The sequence below is a fragment of the Hyla sarda genome, chromosome 3 (assembly GCF_029499605.1).
Source record: "Hyla sarda isolate aHylSar1 chromosome 3, aHylSar1.hap1, whole genome shotgun sequence".
In the NCBI taxonomy this organism is placed as follows: Eukaryota; Metazoa; Chordata; class Amphibia; order Anura; family Hylidae; genus Hyla; species Hyla sarda.
The window spans coordinates 87,992,993-88,020,242 of NC_079191.1; the positions used below are offsets into that span (position 1 = coordinate 87,992,993).

Here is a 27,250-nt window from a genome sequence, read left to right on the forward strand (position 1 = left end):
AATTTTAAGATCTCTCCACAGGTGTTCAATGGGATTTAGATCTGGACTCATTGCTGCCACTTCAGAACTCTCCAGAGCTTTGTTGCCATCCATTTCTGGGGGCTTTTTGACGTATGTTTGGGGTCATTGTCCTGCTGGAAGACCCAAGATCTCGGAAGCAAACCCAGCTTTCTGACACTGGGCTGTACAGTGTGACCCAAAATCCATTGGTAATCCTCAGATTTCATGATGCCTTGTACACATTCAAGGCACCCAGTGCCAGAGGCAGCAAAACAACCCCAAAACATCATTGAACCTCCACCATATTTCACTGTAGGTACTGTGTTCTTTTGTTTGTAGGCCTCATTCCGTTTTTGGTAAACAGTAGAATGATGTGCTTTACCAAAAAGCTCTATCTTGGTCTCATCTGTCCACAAGAAGTTTTCCCAGTTCATTTTGGCAAAATGTAGTCTTGCTTTTTTATGTCTCTGTGTCAGCAGTTTGGTCCTCCTGGGTCTCCTGCCATAGCGTTTCATTTCATTTAAATGTCGACGGATAGTTCACGCTGACACTGATGCTCCCTGAGCCTGCAGGACAGCTTGAATATCTTTGGAACTTGTTTGGGGCTGCTTATCCACCATCCGGACTATCCTGCGTTGACATCTTTCATCAATTTTTCTCTTCCGTCCACGCCCAGGGAGATTATCTACAGTGCCATGGGTTGCAAACTTCTAGATAATGTTGCGCACTGTGGACAAAGGCAAATCTAGATCTCTGGAGATGGACTTGTAACCTTCAGATTGTTGATATTTTCCCACAATTTTGTTCTCTTCTCTTTCTGTTGTCCATGCTTAGTGTGGCACACACAGACGCACAATGCAAAGTCTAAGTGAACTTCTCTCCTTTTTATCTGCTTTCAGATGTGATTTTTATATTGCTCACACTGGTTACTTGCCCCAGGTGAGTTTAAAGGAGCATCACATGCTTGAAACAATCTTATTGATCCACAATTTTGAAAGGGTGCCAATAATTTTGTCCAGCCCATTTTTGGAGTTTGGTGTGTATTTATGTCCATTTTTACTCTTTTTTTTTTTTTTTTTTCTTCCCTTTTTTTGTTTATTTCCAATACACACAAAGGGAATAAACATGTGTTAATGCAATTCTTTTCTGTGAGAAATACTTAATTTTCTAGAAAAATTTCTCGAGTGCCAACATTTATGGCCATGCTTTAGGTTGGTTTAGAGCCTACCAGAGAGGAACCTATAAACTTAAAAAAAATGGTTTGCAAAGTGAGCATTTTGGATGTCACCCTTCTAGGTATGATAAATATACAGTGTAGAAAAACACAATATTATTTTCATGTTCTTTGCACAGAGCAGCTGCTAAGTACATCTTTGAATTTACCCTCACAGGAGGTGCGGGACTGTAAAGCAGTGTTATCCTAGCAAACATGCCATTTCCCTTTGGGAAGTCCCACAAGTCTCCTGCAGACATAGTGAAGAACCTGAAGGAAAGCATAGCAGTACTGGAGAAGCAGGACATCTCGGACAAGAAAGCAGAGAAGGTACAATAAATCTCATGATTTATACTCTATACATGTCCTGAAATACATTCTCATCTGTTTTTTCCCCCTTTTCATTTGATTTCCATTTGTGCTATCATATATTAACATTGTTTTAGTTTTATGTTGGTGCATGCCAGAAATAGTCTAAAAGTCCTCTAAGTGTATATTAGACTGTGACATTGCCTATGCCAAGTTATCATTGCTTTATTCTCAGAACATTGTAAATATGTGTTCAATGGGGGTCCACTCACACATTGGAGGTCTACGTACTTATATTTTTTATTTATTTATATTTCCCAAGGCCGCTTTGTGGATTATAGAGAAACTGCTAAGAGCAAAAAAAAAAGCTGAAGAGATTACATGAGTTAGGGCTGGGCAGTATACCAGTTCATACCGAATACAAAAATTTTTTTGGCTGCACGATATGAATTTCCCCCCATACCGCAATACCGGTTGGGCCCCTCCCCCTCGGGAATGTATTATCAGCGTTGTCCCCACATCGGGGAACTAATCCTATGTTACCCGCCAGCACTGTTCTGCCCCCCCCCCCCTCCCCAATTAATGATCAGCCCAGCGGGGTACTACTCACATATGTCACCCGCAAGCACTGCCCTTCTCCTCTTTGTTGGGGGGCCGCCGGGCGCTGGAACTCTATAATGTACGCAAGTGGTTTTCAACCTGCAGACCTCCAGATGTTGCAAAACTACAAATCCCAGCATGCTGGGAGTTGTAGTTTTGCAACAGCTGGAGGGCCACAGGTTTGAGACCACTGCTGTACGCTGTATCCCTATGCCCGGGCTGCAAAAGATAAAGAAAATAAACTGTAACTCACCTACGTCGGCCACACGCTGGGGACGGGAACGTCGAACAGCCGTCAGCCTATCACCGGCCGCAGCGATGTCCCGCCCCGGCCAGTGATAGGCTGAGCGCACTGTCATGTAAGAAGCCGGAGCTCCTTGCATGACAGTGGGCTCAACCTATCACTGACCGGGGCGGGACATCGCTGCGGCCGGTGATAGGCTGACGGCTGTTCGACGTTCCCGTTCCAAGGAACAGCGTGAGGCCGACATAGGTAAGTTAAAATGTATTTTCTGTATCTTTTGCAGCCCAGGCATAGGTATACAGCATACAGCAGTGGTCTCCAACCTGCGGACCTCCAGCTGTTGCAAAACAACTCCCAGCATGCCCGGACAGCCATTGGCTATCCGGGCATGCTGGGAGTTGTAGTTTTGCAACAACTGGAGGTCCGCAGGTTGGAGACCACTGACGTACAGTATAGAGTTCCAGCGCCAGCGGCCCCCAACAAAGAGGAGGAGGGCAGTGCTTGAAGGTGACATATGTGAGTAGTACCCCACTGGGCTGATCATTAATTGGGGGGAGCAGAACAGTACTGGCGGGTCACATTATTTGGGGGGGGGGGAGCCGAATAAGTTTACAAAAATACTGTCATACACACATATTTGGTCATACCGCCCAGCCCTAACATGAGACTCTGTTCACATCTGCATTGTCACTTCTAGAAGCCATGCCACACCAGCGATGCTCAGTGCACTCTATTGACTTATAAAGTGGACTGACTGGTTCTGCCAAGGTCCTATCATTCTGATGAATAAAAAATAATGGCGCTGCATGCAGTGATACTTGGTGTTAAATATGGTGCAGGTGTGAACAAACCCTAATTAAAGGGTGAATATCATTTCTCTTTGCAATCTCTAGTTTTTTTTATATGGTGTATAGCTAGATTCAGGTGAAGCATTTGTTTTGAGCACTACTGTGGATCAAAGGACCTCCAATATGGTAAATGGTTAATTCAGCAAATCTAAAACTTACATACAGGTTACAGACACTGGCGCTTAAAGATGTACTTCTGGCAAGTGTAGGTGTTATTAGTTGGTGGTGGCCACACTGCAGCTACATGTTAAAGAAGATGAACAATGGAATCAAATGTATCTCCTATCCGCATGAGAGGGGATAAGTGTCTGATCTTGGGAGGGTCTGGCAACAGGGACCCCCCGCGATATCTGCTCTGCTAATGCGCGTTTCATACCCAGCACATCCTCTGGTATAAACCCGCCCCTCCAGTCATCTCTGACAGAGGCGGAGACACAGCGTTTGTGTATCTCCACCTCTCTCTTAAAGATGAATGGAGGGGTTGTGTTTCGACCAGCTGACGTGCTGGGTGCGTAATGTCATTTCCTGGAGCAGTGCCGGGCCTGTACAGGAGGGTCCAAACAGTCGGACCCCACACAATCAGACACTTATCCCCTATCCTGCTTATAGGGGTTACATTTTGTTTTGCTGGACATCTTTTTTTAATAGAGTGGAACCCTGTTTGCCACTCAATTATAGCAAAGTAAATTAAATATATAAACGGAGCGCTGTGTGGGACTATTGGTTGGAGTAATATTCTGCAGAATTCTATGTATATTATAGTTGATAACTCAGAGGTTTTCTGCAGAGTATTACTCCAACCAATAGTCCCCCCCACTGCGCTCCTGTTATATATTTGGAAGTACTAGGCCATTGCAGCAAATTCTGTAGTTAGGTTGGATGCTAGACTCCACTGCCACCAGGGTAATAGCGCTGAGACCAACTTAAATGCCAGCACTCCACCAGTGACATTGCAGGACTGATATTTATTCATCCACTCGTTTATATATGATAATTCTACTTGCTTTGTCATGGTCGCAATATTTTGACCTGATGCCTTTCATCAAGCTGTAGTTGCGGGGCATAGAAGCCAGGCGCCATCACGCCGAGATGCATACTATTGCGCAAAAGTATAAATATCATGTATAACAAACATAAGGGCAGTTTTCACGATACTGGTCAACAAATATCTTCAGCTTTCCCTGACTCAATTTGGTCTCCGCCTAGGATTTTTGCTAATCACACGTAACATTTTGCTGTAAGACATCTTTGTTTATAAAATAGATTTTTTTATAACATTTTTTTTATCCAGCAAACTCTGCTGTTATATATATATTTACCCAATTTTGATGTCTACTAGCTTTATCTACTCTGATAATCCATTATCATGCGACTTAGCTCCATTTCATAGATATTAAGGTCATGTATTGAGTTTTATTTTGCTAGAGCAGTGTTTCCCAACCAGGGTGCCTCCTGCTGTTGCAAAATTACACTGTTCAAAAAATAAAGGGAACACTTAAACAACACAATGTAACTCCAAGTCAATCCCACTTCTGTGAAATCACACTGTCCACTCAGGAAGCAACACTGATTGACAATCAATTTCACATGTTGTTGTGCAAATGGAACAGACAACAGGTGGAAATTATAGGCAATTAGCAAGACATCCCAAATAAAGGAGTGCTTCTGCAGGTGGTGACCACAGACCACTTCTCAGTTCCTATACTTCCTGGCTGATGTTTTGGTCACTTTTGAATGCTGACGGTGCTTTCACTCTAGTGGTAGCATGAGACGGAGTCTACAACCCACACAAGTGGCTCAGGTAGAGCAGCTCATCCAGGATGTCCCATCAATGCGAGCTGCGGCAAGGTGGTTTGTTGTGTCTGTCAGCGTAGTGTCCAGAGCATGGAGGTGCTACCAGGAGACAGGCCGGTCCATCAGGAGATGTGGAGGAGGCCGTAGCAGGGCAAAAACCCGGCAGCAGGACCGCTACCTCTGCTTTTATGCAAGGAGGAGCAGGAGGAGCACTGCCAGAGCCCTGCAAAATGACCTCCAGCAGGCCACAAATGTGCATGCGTCCACTCAAACGGTCAGAAACAGACTCCATGAGGGTGGTATGAGGGCCCGACGTCCACAGGTGGGGATTCTTACAGCCCAACACCGTGCAGGACGTTTGGCATTTGCCAGAGAACACCAAGATTGGCAAATTCACCACTGGCGCCCTGTACTCTTCACAGATGAAAGCAGGTTCACACTGAGCATAGAGTCTGGAGATGACATGGAGAACGTTCTGCTGCCTGCAACATCCTCCAGCATGACCAGTTTGGCGGTGGGTCAGTAATGGTGTGGGGTGGCATTTCTTTGGGGGGCCACACAGCCCTCCATGTTCTTGCCAGAGGTAGCCTGACTGCCATTAGGTACCGAGATAAGATCCTCAGACCCCTTGTGAGACCATATGCTGGTGCGGTTGGCCCTGGGTTCCTCCTAATGCAAGACAATGCTAGACCTCATGTGGCTGGAGTGTGTCAGCACCACAGACTGTCCAGGAGTTGGCGGATGCTTTAGTCCAGGTCTGGGAGGACATCCCTCAGGAGACCATCCGCCACCTGGGAGCATGCCCAGGCGTTGTAGGGAGGTCGTACGGGCACGTGGAGGCCACACACACTACTGAGCCTCATTTTGACTTTTTTTAAGCACATTACATAAAGTTGGATCAGCCTGTAGTGTGGTTTTCCACTTTGATTTTCAGTGTGACTCCATATCCAGACCTCCATGGGTTGATAAATTTGATTTCCATTGATAATTTTTGTGTGATTTTGTTGTCAGCACATTCAACTATGTAAAGACGAAAGTATTTCATACGATTTAGTTCATTCATTCAGATCTAGGATGTGTTATCTTAGTGTCCCCTTTATTTTTTTTGAGCAGTGTACGACTCCCAGCATGACCGGAAAGCCGTTGGCTGTCCGGGCATGCTGGAAGTTGTAGTTTTGCAACAGTTGGAGGCACCTTGGTTGGGAAACACTGCACTAGAGTTATCTGCTAAGCAGTCATTGTGATGCATCATATGTTGTATTCCCAAAATAAAAAAACACAATGTTTTTTCCCGCTAAATGTGATTTTAAAACAATCACTTATCCTTCTGCTGTTGCGCGAACCATTTCTCCAGGTTACTGGATTTTCCGTGCTCACATCTCGGCTCAGTTGGGTGTGAGAACTCAGGAAGTGATTCATTTCTAATTCCAGAAGTCATTAATTGTAACCAAAGATAAATCACACCTAGGTAGTGCAAACCTGTTTTGTCACAATCTGTTTTATGTAGTCAGTAGGCGACTGACTTGTCCAGTCTGCACAATGTCCCATTGTAATTATACACGCCTTCTGATAGCTATGTAATGTTTCACTCCCCGAATTCTCCACATCTCGCTGTACTTTTCTTTTCTGTTCTGGCGGATGTATCCTACTTGTACTCTATGACCAAAAGTATATAAAACTCCTAAACCTCACACCCCCTATTGCGGCTTAAATAGTCTTCACTTTTCTGTGAAGGTTTTCCTCAAGGTTTTGGAGTGTGTCTGTAGGAATTTGTGCCTGTTACCTAAAGGAAAATATAAATAACAACAATTTGTGGCCTCAAGCAGTGATATTGAATGATAAAGTCTGGTAGGCAGTTGGCATGTAAATTTATTTTTATTTTTTTTAAATATAAGTATTTAAGCGTATTTCCTGCTGCAGATGTGCCAACGGCAGCCATAAGAGTGAGCTCCCTACTGCGGCTGGATAGCTCTGTGTGTCTGAGCAGGCACGGTGTCTTCATCTGGAAATCCACCGCACATGGCTACCCAGCTGCAGCAGGGAGTTTGCTTTTGTGGCTGCCGTTGGTGCATTCGCAGCGTGAAATACCTTGAGGGAAGGGTCACACACACGGCGCTTCCACATCGCCTCACCTGCAGTATATTTCACACTGCGGATGCACTGACGGCAGTCCCAGTCTTTCCCCTAGCCCGATATGAGCAGGCACGCATATCTACCTGGCAGCAGGGAGCTCTCACTGCCGTCGTTCTGGGACCGCCGTTGGTGCAGTATGCTGTGGATGCTCTGTGTGTGACCCTACCCTTAAGGAGTAGCTTTAAAGGACATCTATAGTGCAAAATAACTTATGCCCTATCCGAATTGCCCCCCGCAATCTCCGGTACGGGGCCGTGGCAATGTACAGGAAAGGGGGCGTTCCATCCCCGCTTGACGCGGTGGCCGACACGCCCCCTCCATGTACCCATAGAGGTACATGGAGGGGGCGTGTCTGCCGTGGCTTTCTGCTGGGGATGAAACTTCATTTCCTGCAGACTGCCGCGGCCCCGTCCAGGAGATTCCAGGGGGGGGGCCCCAGCGCTCAGACCCCCCGCGAGCTATAACTTATCCCCTATCCTTTGGATAGGGGATAAGTTATTTTGTGCTGGAGTACTCCTTTAAGTGTACTGTGTGCAGCACTGTGCACAATAGTCTTTTCATCTAAATAGGAGGCATTTCAGATTCAGAACCTAAATGCCCAAATGAGGTGCCATTCTCCCTCCTTCTGCCACATATCTCCATCCATTATGAGAGCGCTTCTTGCTCCATAACTGCAGTCTCCAGCATGAGATACTATGTAATGTGATTCTTTGGTTGCTGGAGAACGGCTGTTATGGAGAGGAGGACAATGGAGGAGATTTAGGCGCCAATATTGAAATTTGAAAACTGACAGCGCTACACGATTCACTATTGGTGTGTGATAGGAATGTATGTGACATTTTACTAGAATATGCTCTTATATGGCTGTACCTGCGCATTTTATATATTGCTTTCATGTGCTGTTTGCTTTTCCAGCCGCTATTACCTCACACATTCAGCTCCCCTAACCTCCAAACCAATTCTATTAACCGTCCCACGTCCGGCTCAAACATCTCACTTACTACATACGCCGCCGATGATTTGCATATTAGCAGCAGGACCAAGGATCCAAAGAAAGTGCCATGGCCCAAAACCAAAAGGAACTCATTTGGCAAGCAGAAGATGGACAGAACTGCAGTTTTATCGGTTAATATGTGTGAATTGTCACTAGGTTTTCTTTGTAGGATCTTCTGGTGGAGGACATCCTCACTGTGATGGAGTCACTAACCTCTCAACTGGACAATCAACTAATGCCACCTTTGTGTCTGAATACGTTGTGTAGTATTGAGAGAATATGTTGGTATTCATATGGGGTCCTCGTGTCTTTATCTGAGAGGTGTCCATTGTAATGAAGCTTAAAACACAGAAATGGCTTGCAGCAGTTTACGTAAATAACCAGTTTATTCGCAGTATTATTTTTTTGGGAACATGTCATTATCTTCATGATATTTATAGAGAAAAAGGGGGCTCAACCCTGAAATGGGGTTACAGTGCTACACACAGTGAAAATAATGTACAACACATTAAAAGAAAGCAACCACTGAATCAAAAGTGCACACCTTAAAGGGGTACTCCTCTGCTCAGTGTTTGGAACAAACTGTTCCGAACGCTGGAGCCGGTGCTGGCAGCTTGTGAGTTCATAGCCCCGCCCCCCTCGTGACGTTGAGGGGGTGGGGCCCGTGACGTCAAGCTGCCAGCGCCTGCTCCAGCGTTCGGAAGAGTTTTTTTCCAAACGCTGAGCAGCGGAGTACCCCTTTAAGCATATATAGACATCAAAATTTTTTTTATTACACACCAGTATAATACAGACATGCCTTGATTTCCAGTCATTGGGGCAGTCCCTCATGGCTTTTCCCTGCCCCACTATATTGATAGATGTCTCCATGTAGATAAAAGATATTGACATCTATCCATCAAATCTGGTGGAGCTCGGAGACGCCACCAGTGACTGCCCTGATGTGGTGCAGGCAGCATAAAAGTGATGACAGGTTCCCTTTAAAGCGAACCAAACATTTTCATGCTTCTTGAACCACAAGTCATCTGGGCACTCTCTGGTGTTTTATTATTATTTTTTTGCTCCATTAGTCTTGAATGATAGATCTCTCTCTGTACCTAAACCAAGGAGATCTATCAATTGAGGCTGGTAAGGTGACTAATAGTTAAAGGAAATATGCAGCCATAACAACTTATCCCCTATCCACAGGGTAGGGGATAAGGGTCTGATCGTGCTCGGGACCCCGACTCTGCCCGGACTCTCCTATCCTTTCATCTTTAATGTATTTGCATTTCTTCAAGGTTTTTTTTTCCAGTTCTTTGTCATTTATTCATTAGTATCTTAGGTATAGGTGTTCTGTTTGCTGTGAAGATCAGCATACATTTTATAGTATATTTATTAGTTCTTAAAGTTTACAGTATATTTATTAGTACGGCCACAAGTTGTCCACCCAGCCCAACATCAGGCACTGATCATTTGGAATTATTTGGTAAAATTCATCTTTAGGGGATCAGCTTACTGAAAGATCAATTACACTTGTTGCCAATAGAAGTCTATAGAGAGGGGAGAAGGAGGGAGCAGCTGTGGAGGGAGGAGCAGACATACAGAGACTGCGTTTGGTTCTCCTAAGTGAGTGAGTGAGAGAGAGAGAGAGAGAGACACAGAGAGAGAGAGACACAGAGCGAGACACAGAGAGGCACAGAGAGAGAAACACACACACACACACAGACAGAGAGAGAGAGAGAGAGAGACTTCTTTTTTGTATGCAGTGTATAGGAAACCTCATAGCAGCTAGTCCTCTGCCCACTCTAAAGCGGAGTAAGGTTACTTTCACATCTATAGGACCATATGTTCCAGCTATACATCTGTATGCTGGCAGAACAGTATATCAGTGTATACAACAGGGTGCCCATGCTTAATCCCTTGATTTCAGTAGACTGAGTATTCTCTATTGGTGACTTTGTTCCACCCATATTTGTCATCCTGTGATTTGGAGGGGGCATGTCCCTCACTCTGCATGACTTTCTTCCTTCCTCCCTGAGTCTGCTGTGCTGGACATCTTCATCCAGTCACAGCAGGCTGCTCTGTAACCCCCTCCTCTCTGTTATCAGACAGAAGTCTGATAGCACAGGAGTAAACATAGAGCAGTGCTAGTCCCACTTACTGGACCTTTTTTATTTTTTATAAGCCATGATTTTTATAGTAAGGAAATATAATTAACCTATCAAGTATAGAAGTTGTAGTTTTGCAACACCTGGAGGCACTCTGTTTGGGAAACACTGCTTTAATGTAATTGAAAAATATTTTTCTGTATTCCTTATCTGCTTGTGTTAAAATGAGGTACAGTGTATATTTTCAGGGTGACAAGCATTTTGACACTTATTCGGTGTGTTTATAGTACATGCAGTTTTTTTTTTATAGTAAACCGCAGTGCTGCTGCCATTTCTGTGTTTTTAGTTGATGTAACATTGTAACCTTGTGTTGTTTGGAATACTAACACACATTCTTCTTATTTATGTTGTTCCTATTGTTAGCAAGTTCTTCTTATAACCCAATCCACAGGATCTTCGCACTCAAGAAGTTGTCTTATTTGTGTAATAATGTGTGTTAGTCTGCATGGTGTTTCTACAGAAGGGGAGTCTAGGTGAAACATATGGTGCTGGGTGACAGCTGTGTCTAAGACTAGGTTCAGACTACGGAATCTCCGGGCAGAAAATTTCCGCCCGGAGATTCTGATGGCGGCCAACGCTGACTGAATCAGTTGGCGCTAGGACCGCGCGGACATTGCAGTCTTCAATAGACTGCAATGTGTTCCGCCAGTATTTCCACCTGAAGAAAGAGCAACTACATTCTTCAGGCGGAAATTTTCAAGCGGATTTTCCGTTCACAAATTCCGAAGTGTGAATTTGTGAACGGAAACCCATTCACTACACTATATATTTTAGCAAGCGGAATTTCCGCCTGCATTTTCAAAGTGAAATTGCAGGCGGAAATTCCATAGTCTCAACCTAGTCTAAGATGAACATACATCTTTGGCCTAAAAAAATATGTTAAATTTGAAGGTGTTTAGTGTAAGTGGCGTCATGTTCCTGTTCTGTTTTTCCCAGGCAACTGAAGAAGTGTCTAAAAACCTGGTGGCTATGAAGGAGATCCTTTATGGGACAAATGAGAAGGAACCTCAGACCGAAGCCGTGGCTCAGCTAGCTCAGGAACTGTACAACAGCGGTCTCCTTGGAACTTTAGTGGCCGATCTCCAGCTCATAGACTTTGAGGTGCTAGAGAATGCTGATAATGTTTAATTCACACATCAAAATATTCACATAAAAAATATACATTTTACCATTGAGTTTTTGTTCTCCTGTATTGTGGAAAAACCATGGGGGAGAATTATATTACATTTGTGCAGAGGAAAAGTTTCCAGTTGCCTATAGCAAACAATCAGATTGCTTCTTTCTATGGGCAAAGGGTCAGCTTTTTCTTTGTACAGATTTTGATAAATCTCTGCACCTCATGTGACTGGTGCATAAGAGACATATAGTTTGATCACAATGCACCTTACATCTTCTGATGTTGTTTGTCCTAAAGCTTACAACGTGTTCTTTCCAGGGCAAGAAGGATGTTGCTCAGATCTTCAACAATATATTACGAAGGCAGATTGGAACACGCACCCCGACAGTGGAATATATATGCACCCAGCAGAATATTCTCTTCATGCTGTTGAAAGGGTATGACCTATTAAGGGCACATAAATTGCATATATTTAAGTATAACTTGTATCAGATAACAGAGGAGGGCAGCACAGAGATTAGATACTTTTTATTCTATATTACCTGGCCACAAGAACAGGTGCCGGTTTGTGTCCAGGTAATATGGCATGAAAAGTATGGTTGGGTTTACACTGCAGAATTTGTGTGGAATTTCAGCATGAAATATCCGAGATGGACATTCTGCAACAGCAGAGTCCAATTGATTTTAATAGGATCCTGCTACACTATTCACAAGGCAGAATTTCCACGCCAGATGTTTCTGCCACAGAAATTCCGATTCCGGTATCTGCAGAAAGAATAGACTTGCTGTCTGAGATGGTGCATTCCTGAGAGGTCCTAGCTCCTGCAAGATCGGGAAAATGTGCGAAATGTACACCTGGGTTTTCAGGGGGTCATTGTGCACAGTTTTCTAAGCTGTGAACATACCCTATCTCTTTACTGCACATCTCTGTGCTGGACTCCTGTCTTATACATTACTGTTGGATGTTTTCCTGCATCTCTTGTAGTGCAGAAGGGGCTTCTAGGGTGGGCTTTAGTTTGATGCTTTACTTAAACATGGATCAGTAATGAAGTGTATGATTGGTGTCACAACTAGGTGTGGACAAGACATTTAGTAGAGAGGGAAATGGTACAGAATTGATCATGTTTAATGTAACTGTGTAACCCGAGCAAATAGCCAGTGCAGGATTCGGTTGACTAGTTTGGAATAGTTTGCAGTATTTTAGGTGTATGCTCCGTTATCTTTATCATATTGTTTTGATTTTCTCTTTAAATAGGTATGAGTCTCCAGAAATTGCTTTGAATTGTGGAATCATGTTGCGAGAGTGTATTAGACACGAGCCACTTGCCAAAATTATTTTGTGGTCTGAGCAGTTTTACGATTTCTTCCGATATGTAGAGATGTCAACTTTTGATATTGCTTCTGATGCCTTTGCTACATTTAAGGTAAGACTTTTTTTTATTATTATTTATTTATTTAATTAATTAATTAATGGTGTACATTATTTGCTAAATTAACATGTTAGTTGAGATGGAAATTCCTCTCTAACAAGGGATCACTTTGTAGTCTTGGGGGCCTTAAAGAGTACCTGTTACCAAATTAAACTTTTAATATATTGTTCCTTATGTAATTATAAGACACTTTTCTATTTACTTGCTGTTAAAATTGTCAACCTTTTTTATTTTATTTTTTTAATGTGATTGAAAAAAGGCCAGTAGTGGCTCTGTTCTGTTCCCTGCCGTAAGTAAAACAGTTAGTTTGGTCTCCTCCTGGCCTCGCAGGAAACCAAACTCAGGAAGTGAGTGTGGGGCATGACGAGGCACAGCTCTCGCAGGCTTCGGTGACGCCGCACCTGCTGTGGAAAGCCTTCTTTCCCTTGCCGGGAGCTCACACAATGTGAGCAAGGGGAAAGGTATGATACAGAGCTTTTTAAAGCTTGGAAAAATTTTAAGGGTATGAGGGGTGTTAGGGGAATATAATCTGAGTTAGTTTAGAAGATATGGTTTGATGAAGGGTACTCTTAAATTAAGTTAAATGTTTTTACTTTCTGGCTTCCTCCCCTCCTTTGCCTATCCATCAGTAGACTGTTTGTGTAATACAGGAGGGCTCCTCTAGCGTTGAAGTTCTTTGAAACAGTTTTTTTACTGAGAGAACAGGATCCTTAACAGAGCACTGCCACTAATAAGAGTTCCTGAATAGGATATGTGGAAATAGGTCTTCTAAACCGGGCAACCGCTTTTAAAGGAGTTATCCACCATAAGGTGATTTAAGTAGGTACCTGACAGACAGAGGTTTCTGGGACTTAAATGGGCACTGTCGGATGAAAATGGGCACTGTCAGATCAAAATCTTTTATATGTTGTACACCTTGGCAAAACATTAACCTTTCTAAGATACTTCATGATTTTATAAGCCATGATTTCTATAAAAAGGAAATTACATTTTCTTATGAAGTATATTAGACATGTTTATGTTTTGTCAAGATGTAAAACATAGAAGAAGTTTTTCTATCTGACAGCGCCCATAAGATGGGCTCTCAGAATCAGAGTCGTACAGTTGCCATGACAAATGTATCCTCCAGCATGCCTTGCTTTTCCACACTCTGGAGAGGAAGATAGTATGGATCTGATTCTCTAGTTGTACCAGGCATATCACAGAAAAAATAATGCTTATGTTACTCACTAGGTCATCCAGATGCTCCACATATATTTTTTTATGTGTCTAGCTTCTCTATTTGGCTCACAGATGCCTCTGTTCTGCTGCTTAGTCATTCTGACACCCACTACTCAGCAAGGGGCATGTCCGAGGCAATCATTGAGCCCGCTTTCACTCACCATGCATTCACTTCCTACCGGAGTCTGCTGTGCGGAGTCTCCTTATCTGTATAGCTGCAGTCTGATAGGATGGGAGTGAGCACAGAGGAGTGCTAGTCCCGCCCTCACCTCCTGGACTGTGCTTCAACTAGGACAAAGATGATGCTGCAGCCAGACATGATTGTGTTCTGGATGTTATGGGGATCTCTAGTGGTCTTTTTCATAAAGACCTGATTTTTTTATGACTTGTATTTATAAGGTTAATGTTTCGTGAAGATGTACAACATATAAAAAGGTTTTTGATTCTGCTGGGCCTATTTAAGGCACAGAATTCTAGCAATTGTAGGTCTTGCCTTATTGATGTGACTCCTTATGCTATTTTTCTTTGACAGGATCTATTGACTAGACATAAACTCCTGAGTGCCGAGTTTTTGGAACAGCATTATGACCGGGTAAGATGCATAGATGTTTGTTTCCCTTCTTTTCCTAGATATAGATATATATATATATATATATATATATATATATATATATATATATATCTAGATCTATGTATGCGTGTGTGTGTGTGTGTGTGTGTGTGTGTGTGTATGTATATATATATGTATATATATATATATATATATATATATATATATATATATATATGCAGAAAAAAAATGAAAACATTGGAGCACACACCTGTTTGACTTGCTTGAAGTGGTTTATTTCAGTAGATTCTGATCCAACATCCCGACACCCCTAGACCAAACAGAGCTGGAGCAGCAGGAGCTATTCACCTGGACAACGCACAGTTTCACGCCGACGGGTGTTTCTTCATATATACACTGCTCAAAAAAATAAAGGGAAAGTGTAAACAACACAATGTAACTCCAAGTCAATCACACTTCTGTGAAATCGCACTGTCCACTCAGAAAGCAACACTGATTGACAATCAATTTCACATGCTGTTGTGCAAATGGAACAGACAATAGGTGGAAATTATAGGCAATTAGCAAGACACCCCCAATAAAGGAGTGGTTCTGCAGGTGGTGACCATAAACCACTTGTCAGTTCCTATGCTTTCTGGCTGATGTTTTGGTCACTTTTGAATGCTGGCGGTGCTTTCACTCTAGTGGTAGTATGAGACAGAGTCCACAACCCACACAAGTGGCTCAGGTAGTGCAGCTCATCCAAGATGGCACATCAATGCGAGCTGTGGCAAGAAGGTTTGCTGTGTCTGTCAGCGTAGTGTCCAGAGCATGGATGTGCTACCAGGAGACAAGCCAGTACATTAGGAGACGTGGAGGAGGCCTTAGGAGGGCAACAACCCAGCAGCAGGACCGCTATCTCCGCCTTTGTGCAAGGAGGAGCACTGCCAGGGCCCTGCAAAATAACCTCCAGCAGGCCACAAATGTGCATGTGTCCACTCAAACGGTCAGAAACAGACTCCATGAGGGTGTTATGAGAACCCAACGTCCACAGGTGGGGATTCTGCTTACAGCCCAACACCGTGCAGGACGTTTGGCATTTGCCAGAGAACACCAAAATTGGCAAATTCGCCACTGGCGCCCTGTGTTTTTTAACAGATGAAAGCAGGTTCACACTGAGCACATGTGACAGAGTCTGGAGACGCTGGGGAGAATGTTCTGCTGCCTGCAACATCCTCCAGCATGACTGGTTTGGCGGTGGGTCAGTGATGGTGTGGGGTGGCATTTCTTTGGGCAGCTGCACAGTCCTCTATTTGCTTGCCAGAGGTAGCCTGACTGCCTTTAGGTTCCAAGATGAGATCCTCAGACCTCTTGTGAGACCATATGCTGGTGCGGTTGGCCCTGGGTTTCTCCTAATGCAAGACGATGCTAGATCTCATGTGGCTGGAGTGTGCCCGTCCGTTCCCCAGACCTGAATCCGATTGAACACATCTGGGACGTCCTGTCTCGCTCCATGTTGCACCACAGACTCTCCAGGAGTTGGCAGATGCTTTAGTCCAGGTCTGGGAGGACATCCCTCAGGAGACCATCCGCCACCTGGGAGCATGCCCAGGCATTGTAGGGAGGTCATACCGGCACGTGGAGGCCACACACAATTCTGAGCCTCATTTTGACTTGTTTTAAGGACATTACATCAAAGTTGGATCAGCCTGTAGTGTGGTTTTCCACTTTGATTTTGAGTGTGACTCCATATCCAGACCTCCATGGGTTGATAAATTTTATTTCCATTGCAAATTTTTGTGTGATTTTGTTGTCAGCACATTCAAGTATCTAAAGACGAAAGTATTTCATACGATTAGTTCATTCATTCACATGTGTTATCTTAGTGTTCCCTTTATTTTTTTGAGCAGTGTATATATGCAATACATACTACCTACTTGATGCTTACAATGTTTTATTTATTTTATTTTTTTCCAGTTCTTCAGTGAATATGAGAAATTGTTGCACTCAGAAAACTATGTGACAAAGAGGCAGTCATTGAAGGTATGTTTGCAAACTAAATATAGTTTTGCTAATTAATACTCAGTTTCTCCTTTTATATAAGTTGAGGCTAATTTAGATAAAATATAAAAATTCACTGCTATGTAAGAAGTTTAACAGCTGCTGTCCATACATTAACCCCTTTCCTCCTTGCCGATTTTTCCACTTAAGATTTTTCCACTTTAGATTTTTCCTCCTCACCTTCTAAAAATCATAACTTAATATATCATTAATAATTTTACCACAAAATCTACGGTGAAACCAGAAAAATATTATTTGTGTGGCAAAATTCAAGAAAAAAACATTTTGTAATTTTTAGCAGCTTCCGTTTCTGCGTAGTGCAGTTTTCGTTAAAAATTGCTCCTTATATTTATTCAGTAGGTCTATATGGTCGCAAAGATATCCAATTTATATAGGTTTGATTTTATTTTACTACTAAAAAACATACAAAATACATGCACCAAAATAAATACGTCCTCGGACAGCGAGGAGGCAGGTAGGTAGCCTCCTCGCTTCCTGCAAGCTGTTTAGGATGCTGCGATTTCACCGCGGCGACCCCGAACAGCACCACTGAGCTAACCTGCAATTTTTAATGCCGGACATCAGCTCGACCGGCAATGAACGGCATTAGCCGTGAGTCCTGATTGCTTATAGCAACCGGGACCCACCGGGTATGATGCGCACTCACCTGCTGAGCGCGTGTCATACCTCGGGAGCCGCAAATGGACGTTAATGAACGTCATTTGCGGCGAGGGGCTAAAGGTCTAGGTACTCTCTCTGAAAATACAATTTAATACACTGGCCAAGAAGTTGTTTTTCCGCTTTACAAATTTAGTGTACTCCTGTGATCTACTGCATGGATTGTATTGTTTTTTCCTCTAAGCTTCACTGGCTAACACCTATCCACACATTCACCTTGGTGTAGAATTTTAATATTTTAAGTCAATGGGAGATCATGCTGATTTGGATGCAGAAATTGGTGTGAGTTCTTCATCCAACTTGTTCTGCTCAGTGTTGCTCTGTAATGTCCTGCTGCTTCTAAGTGTATGTATGTAAGAGATAGGGATGCAGGTGCCTCTTTTATATGCAGTTGTATGGGAGACACCATAGCAGCTAGTTTCTACCCGCTGTGAATTTGAGCATAGGAAAAACTGACAATTAAAGATGGAGAATGCAGAGGGGGAGGACTGCAGAAAAATGCCTCTTCATGTATACACACAGGCTTAATCTAAAAAGTAATCGGAAAGGAACATTATATAAGGACTTCTACAAGAATTTGAACACGCGTTTCTCATGGAGCAAACGTTCTTAGTTAATGCAACTTGTCTCACAACCAGCTTTCAGTTACTTAGCATATCTATTGTTGCTAGTATCAGTGTCATGTTTTTCTTGTAGAAGTTTACTATTATTTTCTTGTCAAAAATGGAAAATAGGCATTTACGTTTAGTTATGCTTTATTTTCTTTTGTTCTAATTTGTATTCTTACACATTGTAAATCAAAGTAAAAATATAAATATATATTTTTGTATATTACCATATCCAATCACTTTAAAGCTTTCTACTATTTTATGCCATTTTGCCATTTTTGATTTTGACTCTTTCTCCCTTCTTATATTTTTGTATAGCTACTCGGTGAACTTCTTTTGGATCGGCACAATTTCACCATTATGACAAAGTATATCAGTAAACCTGAAAACCTCAAGCTGATGATGAATCTGCTACGTGACAAGAGCCGCAACATCCAATTTGAAGCTTTCCACGTGTTTAAGGTGCCGCACCAGTGACCATAGCATTTTTTGTGTGAAGGCTTCATGTCATCTGTGTAAAAAAAAAAAAAAAAAAAAAAAAAAAAAGTGTTCACTGGGCTGCCCTGTCTGACAACAGCATATTAGGCTAGGAGATGCTATATTCGGGGATATAGGGGGAGATTTATCAAAACCTGTCCAGAGGAAAAGTTACCCAGTTGCCCATAGCAACCAATCAGATCGCTTCTTTCATTTTTCAGAGGCCTTGTTAAAAATGAAAGAAGCAATCGGATTGGTTGCTATGGGCAACTTTTCCTCTGGACAGGTTTTGATAAATCTCCCCCATAAAGACGACAGCTGTTTCTAAAAATTTCATTAAGAACAGTGGTAGTTGGTCAAAAATATGTCTGTGTGTTTACACAAACAGCGTTTGCTATTGCAGATCTGCAGTAGATTTTACAAATCAGTCAAAAATATAAAAACATTGCCATGCAAAATCCACATTTGGGGATGCGCTACAGCAGATTTTACAACTTCAGCTAGGAAGCATATCCCGTGTGTGTGAATTCTCCCATTCACAAAATGTATGAAAGGACTTTAGAAATGGCACCATGTAAGATACATTGAGGCTGCTACCTAATGTTGATACTAATGTTATTTCTTTCTCCTTGAACTTCAAGGTATTTGTAGCAAACCCGAACAAAACACAGCCTGTCCTGGATATCCTCCTTAAGAACCAGAGCAAGCTGATTGAATTCCTCAGCAAGTTTCAGAATGACCGCACTGAGGACGAGCAGTTTAATGATGAGAAAACCTACCTAGTGAAACAGATCCGGGACCTGAAAAGACCTGCACAGCAAGAGGCCTGAAGTGGAGGGCGGGGGGAGGGAGGAGCCCAAACCCAGTGCTTGCTGCGAGAGTATTCAGTATCCCGTGGACTTTGAGAGCAACATCCTCACTTCTACCCTGAACAGTTTTATCTTATTCCATTGCATTTGAAGTTTTAGTCCAAGTGTAACCCCTTCTCTGATGAAAGAACCCAGATGCTGCGCTATTCTTCTGCAGCTCAGGGGGGGTTAATGAATAGAAGATGAATGCATAACTACCTTATGTTCTTTCTTTTCTCCCTTACACCTTTACTGAGCAAGATGGAATTCCTCTCCCTTCTATCCTTTATGTTGCATCAACACGGGATTGAGACTCGCTGGTTATCACAGTATCAGGGTGCAAAAGTGAAATCAAAAGAAAAAAAAAAAAGAGGTCTTAGAGTCTCGAACGAGTGTGTAGTTCCTAGTCTGGGTTTTGGATAAGATGACATACACTTAGTTTATAATTTTCTTTATTTTTTATTGCAATGCATTGCATGCTTGCAGCAAAACCTGAAAAAAGTCAACACAAAATCTGGTTTCCATCAGCATATTTGCACATAAACTTGTTAGAAGAGAAATTGAGCACAAAATCGGATCTGTGCATAGCTGGTACCTTTTTAGTTTTAAAATAACAATATGCCTTGATTTCAAACTGAAAAACCAATAAAATGCAACAGCGCAGTGCTTTTTTGTATGCCGTGGAGTGGGGTGGCCCGCTCTGCCGAGGGTGACTAGGAATGGATGATTGGTAAACGCATACATATTTTAAGTGTGGGTTGGGAGATGCTTATTACAGATGGGGTTATGTAAAGAGGAGTGTACATTCATTATATATGCCTTTCTATTGCTTTTTTTTTTTTCTCATCTTATTCCTTAGCAGTGTGATTCTTGTTTTACTAGGTGTATAAGGAGGTAGAAAGGACAAGCAGCATCTTATGTCCTTGGTGAACATATCATTGAGTGCATCATTCTGCAAGCCAAGTATTGCATAGAAAATAATAATGGCACGTCTCTTCATATGTATGTAGAACAGCCTTTTGCCAAATAACACTACCTACACCTGTCTCTGTTAAAGTGATGAGACATAAAGTGGGGGTTATCAGCTCGTAGATATTAGAGGAGCAGCACTGGTTGCCATCTATAGTGGGGCCATGCTCGGACAGGCATGGTTAACCACATCTTTGCTCTTGAACATAACATGCTGCTTTAATCATCCACATGGGTGGTTGATATGACATTTATCTATCTATCCCTCCTGAGGGTTCTTAGTACATGGGGGGGGGGGGGGGGGGGTAGGCAAGTGGGTTTGATGCCTTGTGTGGTTTATTGCTTCACCCTGAGAAACCAAAATTCAGCAGAGTTTCCACCATTCACCACAACACCACTCCTAATACAGCCACTGTTGCCAACAACACACTGCTGGTTTTATTCGGACAGCATACCTGTTTATGTTAGCCATGTGGATTGTGGCTGCAGAGCATGGTTGGCGGTGGTTTGACGATATTCTGGTCTCTCTTGAAATTCACCATTGTGAAGAATGGCTGGTTGTGAATTGCTACTATGCTAGCTATGAATGGTATTGCAGAATACCTGCGTAGTGGAATGAGCAGGGTACGTAAGGGTAATCGTGTCCTTTAAGCTTGCATTGTAAACTATTAGGGTAAAAAAAATAACATATCAATCTTACATATTGCTTTAACTGAGTTTCTGAAGAAAGAGACCTGTGCAAACATCCATTTTTTTTTTTTTTACGTTATTTATTACACACAGGATTTTCTGCCTGATGCATGCAGCTGATACAGTGCATGACATTTTTATTTCATTTAAAGAGCCACGGCCAATGTGGTTCTATTAATGCCCCCACATCTCCCCTGGACTATGCTGAAACCAAAGCCTCGGGTGAAGGGGTAAACACTCGCTTCATGCAGATTTGCTTTGGGTTACTTTTGGATTCTCTGTGTACATACGTTTTTGGCCTCTTATTCGTAAAGAAAAAAAATAAATAAACTGTACAGCAAAGGAGTGTACTCATGTTTCTTGTAGTCAAGCTTCTGCAGTCTACTGCCAGATTACTTCCTTATAGACCATCCCATACCTTGCTCAATGTAAGCCAATACTGGTATGAATGTGACTCAGACAGTGTAGGCACCCATTTGGGTCACAGCCCATCTACGAAAGACGCTCAATCTTTGATATTTTCTATGTTTTGTATATTTACAGCTCTATCTTTAATGCAGGGGTCTCCATAAGTTAGAACTGCAGATCTCAGCATACAAACCACCAACAGCTTCAGTGCCAGACACCACAAGAACAATAGTGATTCTGTTTGGAAAGTTGTAGTCTATGACTATTATGTAGAACTCCTGCAGGTCTGTCACATTTTCAAACGTTCCAATTGTAAAAATTTACATAAAATATAATTATAAAAGCATGTTGGTTAACCTCTTCATGGCCGGGGTTTTTCAGTTTTTGCACTTATGGTTTTTTAAAGGTAAGGAGGAAAAAAACTTAACTCTTTCAATTTTGCACCTTAAAATCCATATGATGGCTTATTTTTTGTGCCACAAATTCGAAACAGAAAACTAAATTGAAGAAAAAACACCGTTTTGTAACTTGGGGGCTTCCTTTTCTACGCAGTACATTTTTCGGTAAAAATGACACCTTATCTTTATTCTGTAGGTCCATACGATTAAAATCATACACTACTTATATAGGTTTGATTTTGTCGTAGTTCTTACCCCTATAACTGTTTTATTTTTCCACATACAGGGCGGTTTGAGGGCTAATTTTTTGCGCCATGATCTGACGTTTTTAGGGTAACCATTTTGTAATGAAAAAATGAACAAAAAGCGATCAATAAGTCTGATCATCATATAAAAAGTGACCAAAAATACGCTATTTTGAACTTTGGCATTTTTATGCACGGACGCCATTGACCGTGCGGTTTAGGGCCCTGTGGTGCCAGGACAGAAAAAAAAAAACACATGACATAATATTTTGGAAACAAAATATTTTTTACACTAAAATGCTGGGGTTACCCCAAACTTTTCATTTTCACAAGTGGTAAATGGGGAAAATGTCATTGTAAATTTTTAAATACATTTCATGTGGGCGTAAACAGCTCTGCAGGTGCTCACCGATCTCGGAGGAGCCGGAGCGCATTCAGGGGCCTTGAGCTTCTGCATTGCTGCCTATGGAGCCAGAACAGTGGGACCCCCCCTCAAGGGGCATTACATGGGGTACACTAACTAAAATGGGGTACAGTGGGACATAAAATAGGTTATCTTTAGAGATGAGCGAACTTACAGTAAATTCGATTCATCACAAACTTCTCAGCTCGGCAGTTGATGACTTTTCCTGCGTAAATTAGTTCAGCCTTCAGGTGCTCCGGTGGGCTGGAAAAGGTGGATACATTCCTAGGAAAGAGTCTCCTAGGACTGTATCCACCTTTTCCAGCCCACCGGAGCATCGGAAAGCTGAACTAATTTATGCAGGAAAAGTCATCAACTGCCGAGCCGAGAAGTTCGTGATGAATCGAATTTACTGTAAGTTCGCTCACCTCTAGTTATCTTCCCAGAATGATGACCCAGAGCATAGCCAAAACTAAAAAAATATGCCCACCCCAAACCCTATGCTCTGAATCATCATTCTGGGAATGTGATGTGTGTGGCCGTCCCTAACCTGTTGCCTCAAATGCGCACCCGCTCAGGGGGAGAGAGCGCACTGCACATTTAAGGCAACATAAAAAGTCCCAGATGATAGTGACTCAGTGACCCATGACCCAGAGAAGAAAATACCCCCATAGGTCTTATCAGGTTTTTTTTTTAGATGAAGAGTTTTTTGGGGCATTTTAGTGGTTTTATGGTGTTAAAATTTGGAATGTAGTCTGGACTTGGTACATAGGGGCAAATTATGGAAAATTTAAATGAAAAGGGAAAATTTTGTACTGCATGGAAGTGTGATACTCCCTGAAGCAGTTTTTAATGCAGAGGCCCGGATGAACGGGGCAAGTGTCACATTGAGTGGTGGTGTCCTTCCATATCCCCCTCTTGTAAGACACTGCAGATCGTCCCTTCTTTCTAGTGTAGGGGACTTCACCTGGAAAGTGCTGGCCTGGGACGATCCTGACACCTATAACTTCAGTTCCTTGGGAAGTCCGGCCTGCTCTTTCTCGGTCGCCAAAGATCAGGGCCTTTAGGAATTCATCTTGGAACTGAAGGTATGTCCCTTTGTTGCCAGCATACTGGGACAGTACAAAAAAGTTGTACATGGTAACCTGTACCAAATAGACCGCAACTTTTTTGTACCATACCCGTGTTTTCCGCATGGCGTTGTATGGCTTTAGGACTTGATCATAAAGATCAACTCCCCCCATATACCGATTGTAGTCCAGAATACAATCGGGTTTGAGGTGTTGTGGTACCTCGCACAGGGACAGGTGAGCTGCCATTACCATGAATTGTGTTCAGCATAAGGACATCCCTCTTATCCTTATACCTGACCAGCAACAGGGTTTCATGGGTAAGGGCAGTTTCATGGCCTTGAACTGCCTACGTGCCATGACCATACTATAAAGCGGGGTCTTGTATAGGATGTCCCCGCTCCAGTAGTGCCCGACACTTGGTTTTTTGACCAGGCCCATATGCAGCACGAGGCCCAAAAATGTCCTAATTTCTGCTGCATCAATGGCGCACCATTCATTGGGCCTGGCCAAAACAGAATCAGGGTGGTGGGCGATGAACTGCTGGGCGTACAGATTTGTCTGCTCCACCATGTGATTGACAAAACTGTCAACTGTAACTGATTGAATGTGATATGTGTCTTGTCTTAATGTGTATTGTTAAATTAGCTAATTCAGACAAAGAGGGGGAAATAACTTCCCTTCTAATACTAGATCTAATGTATTAGTGTTTTAACCTCTTAAGGACCAGGCCATTTTACACCTTAGGACCAGAGCGTTTTTTTGCACATCTGACCACTGTCACTTTAAACATTAATAACTCTGGAATGCTTTTAGTTATCATTCTGATTCCGAGACTGTTTTTTCGTGACATATTCTATTTTAACATAGTGGTAAAATTTTGTGGTAACTTGCATCCTTTCTTGGTGAAAAATCCCCAAATTTGATGAAAAATTAGAAAATTTAGCATTTTTCTAACTTTGAAGCTCTCTGCTTGTAAGGAAAATGGATAGTCAAAATATATATATTTTTTTTATTCACATTTCCAATATGTCCACTTTATGTTTGAATCAGAAAATTGACATGTTTTTACTTTTGGAAGACACCAGAGGGCTTCAAAGTTCAGCAGCAATTTTCCAATTTTTCACAAAATTTTCAAACTCACAATTTTTCAGGGACCAGTTCAGGTTTGAAGTGGTTTTGAAGGGTCTTCATATTAGAAATACCCCACAAATGACACAATTATAAAAACTGCACCCCCCAAAGTATTCAAAATGAAATTTAGTAGGTGTTTTAACCCTTTAGGTGTTTCACAGGAATAGCAGCAAAGTGAAGGAGAAAATTCACAAGCTTCATTTTTTACACTCACATGATCTTGTAAACCCAATTTTTTAATTTTTATAAGGGGTAAAAGGAGAAAATGTATACTTATATTTGTAGCCCAATTTCTTTCGAATAAGGACATACCTCATATGTCTATGTAAATGGTTCGACGGGCGCAGTAGAGGGCTCAGAAGCGAAGGAGCGACAAGGGGATTTTGGAGAGTACGTTTTTCAGAAATGGTTTTTGGGGGGCATGTTGCATTTAGGAAGCCCCTATGGTGCCAGAACAGCAAAAAAAAACACATGACATACCATTTTGGAAACTAGACCCCTTGGGGAACGTAACAAGGAATAATGTGAGCCTTAATACCCCACAGGTGTTTCACGACTTTTGCATATGTAAAAAAAAATTTTTTTTCTTCACTAAAATGTGTTTCCCCCCCAAATTTCACATTTTTGCAAGGGTTAATAGCAGAAAATACCCCCCAAAATTTGTAACCCCATGTCTTCTGAGTATGGAGGTACCCCATAAGTTTGCCTGAAGTGCACTACGGGCGAACTACAATGCTCAGAAGAGGAGTGATATTTGGCTTTTTGAGAGCAAATTTTACTCGGGGGGCATGTCGCATTTAGGAAGCCCCTATGGTGCCAGAACAGCAAAAAAAAAAAACACATGGCATACCATTTTGGAAACTAGACCCCTTGGGGAACGTAACAAGGAATAATGTGAGCCTTAATACTCCACAGGTGTTTCACGACTTTTGCATATGTAAAAAAAAAAAATTGTAACCCCATGTCTTCTGAGTATGGAGGTACCCCATAAGTTGACCTGAAGTGCACTACGGGCGAACTACAATGCTCAGAACAGGAGGAGCACCATTGAGCTTTTGGAAAGAGAATTCGTTTGGAATGGTAGTCAGGGGCCATGTGCATTTACAAAGCCCTCCCGTGGTGCCAGAACAGTGGACCCCCCACATGTGACCCTATTTTGGAAACTACACCCCTCACAGAATTTAATAAGTGGTGCAGTGAGCATTTACACCCCACTGGCGTTTGACAGATCTTTGGAACAGTGGGCTGTGCAAATGGAAAATTAAATTTTTCATTTTCATGGACCACTGTACCATAAATCTGTCAGACACCTGTGGGGCGTAAATGCTCACTGTACCCCTTATTACATTACATGAGGGGTGTAGTTTCCAAAATGGGGTCACATGTGGGGGGGGGGGTCCATTGTTCTGGTACCATGGGGGCTTTGTAAACACAAGTGGCCTTAAATTCCGGACAAATTTTCTCTTCAAAATCCCAATTGCGCTCCTTCTCTTCTGAGCATTGTAGTGCACCCATAGAGCACTTTACATCCACATATGGGGTATGTTCTTACTCAGAAGAAATGGGGTTACAAATTTTGGGGGGCTTTTTTTTTCCTATTTTCCCTTGTGAAAATGAAAAATTTAGGGTGACACCAGCATTTTAGTGAAAAAAAATTTTGTTTTTCATTTTCCCATCCAACTTTAATGAAAATTTGTCAAACACCTGTGGGGTGTTTAGGCTCACTATACCCCTTGTTACATTCCGTGAGGGGTGTCGTTTCCAAAATGGGGTCACATGTGGGTATTTATTTTTTTGGGTTTATGTCAGAACCGCTGTAAAATCAGCCACCCCTGTGCAAATCACCAATTTAGGCCTCAAATGTACATAGTGCGCTCTCACTCCTGAGCCTTGTTGTGCGTCCGCAGAACATTTTACGCCCACATATGGGGATATTTCTGTACTCAGAAGAAATTGCGTTACAAATTTTGGGGGTCTTTTTTTCCTTTTACCTCTCATGAAAATAAAAAGTAAAGGACAACACCAGCATGTTAGTGTAAAAATTTTTTTTTGTTGTTTTGCAACAGCTGGTGGCTCTGTTTTGGAAACACTGCCGTACAATACGTTTTTTATTTTCATTGGGGGGACAGTGTAAGGGGGTGTATATGTAGTGTTTTACCCTTTATTTTGTGGTAGTGTAGTGTTTTTAGGGTACGTTCACACTGGCGGATGTTTACAGTGAATTTACCGCTAGGAGTTTGCGCTGCGGCGAAAAATTGTCCTCAGCTCATACTTGAAGTAGTAAACTTACTGTAAACCCGCCAGTGTGAATGTACCCTGTACGTTCACATGGGGGGGGGGACAAAGCTCCAGCTTTTTCAAAACTACAACTCCCAGCATGTACTGACAGACCGTGCATGCTGGGAGTTGTACTTTTGCAACAGCTGGAGGCACACTGGTTGGAAAACCTTCAGTTAGGTTCTGTTACCTAACTCAGTATTTTCCAACCAGTGTGCCTCCAGCTGTTGCAAAACTTCAACTCCCAGCATGTACTGATCGCCAAAAGGCATGCTGGGAGATGTAGTTATGCAACAGCTGGAGGTACACAACTACAACTCCCAGCATGCAGAGACAGCTGTTTGCTTTTTAGGCATGCTGGGAGTTGCAGTTTTCAACATC

General features: G+C 42.4%; 1 protein-coding gene across 1 annotated transcript in view; it reads left to right on the forward strand.

The window, feature by feature from the left end:
* Window positions 1–21,033, forward strand: part of LOC130361492 (calcium-binding protein 39) — a 43,043-nt gene extending 22,010 nt beyond the window's left edge. The window contains exons 3-10 of the mRNA XM_056564550.1: window positions 1,392–1,543; window positions 11,222–11,386; window positions 11,721–11,839; window positions 12,658–12,826; window positions 14,586–14,645; window positions 16,581–16,646; window positions 18,269–18,412; window positions 19,069–21,033. Of these exons, the coding sequence (XP_056420525.1) occupies window positions 1,430–1,543; window positions 11,222–11,386; window positions 11,721–11,839; window positions 12,658–12,826; window positions 14,586–14,645; window positions 16,581–16,646; window positions 18,269–18,412; window positions 19,069–19,257 (1,026 nt within the window). The 5' untranslated portion in view covers window positions 1,392–1,429 and the 3' untranslated portion in view covers window positions 19,258–21,033. The remainder of the gene's footprint in view (window positions 1–1,391; window positions 1,544–11,221; window positions 11,387–11,720; window positions 11,840–12,657; window positions 12,827–14,585; window positions 14,646–16,580; window positions 16,647–18,268; window positions 18,413–19,068) is intronic.
* The last annotated feature ends 6,217 nt before the right edge of the window (window positions 21,034–27,250 follow it).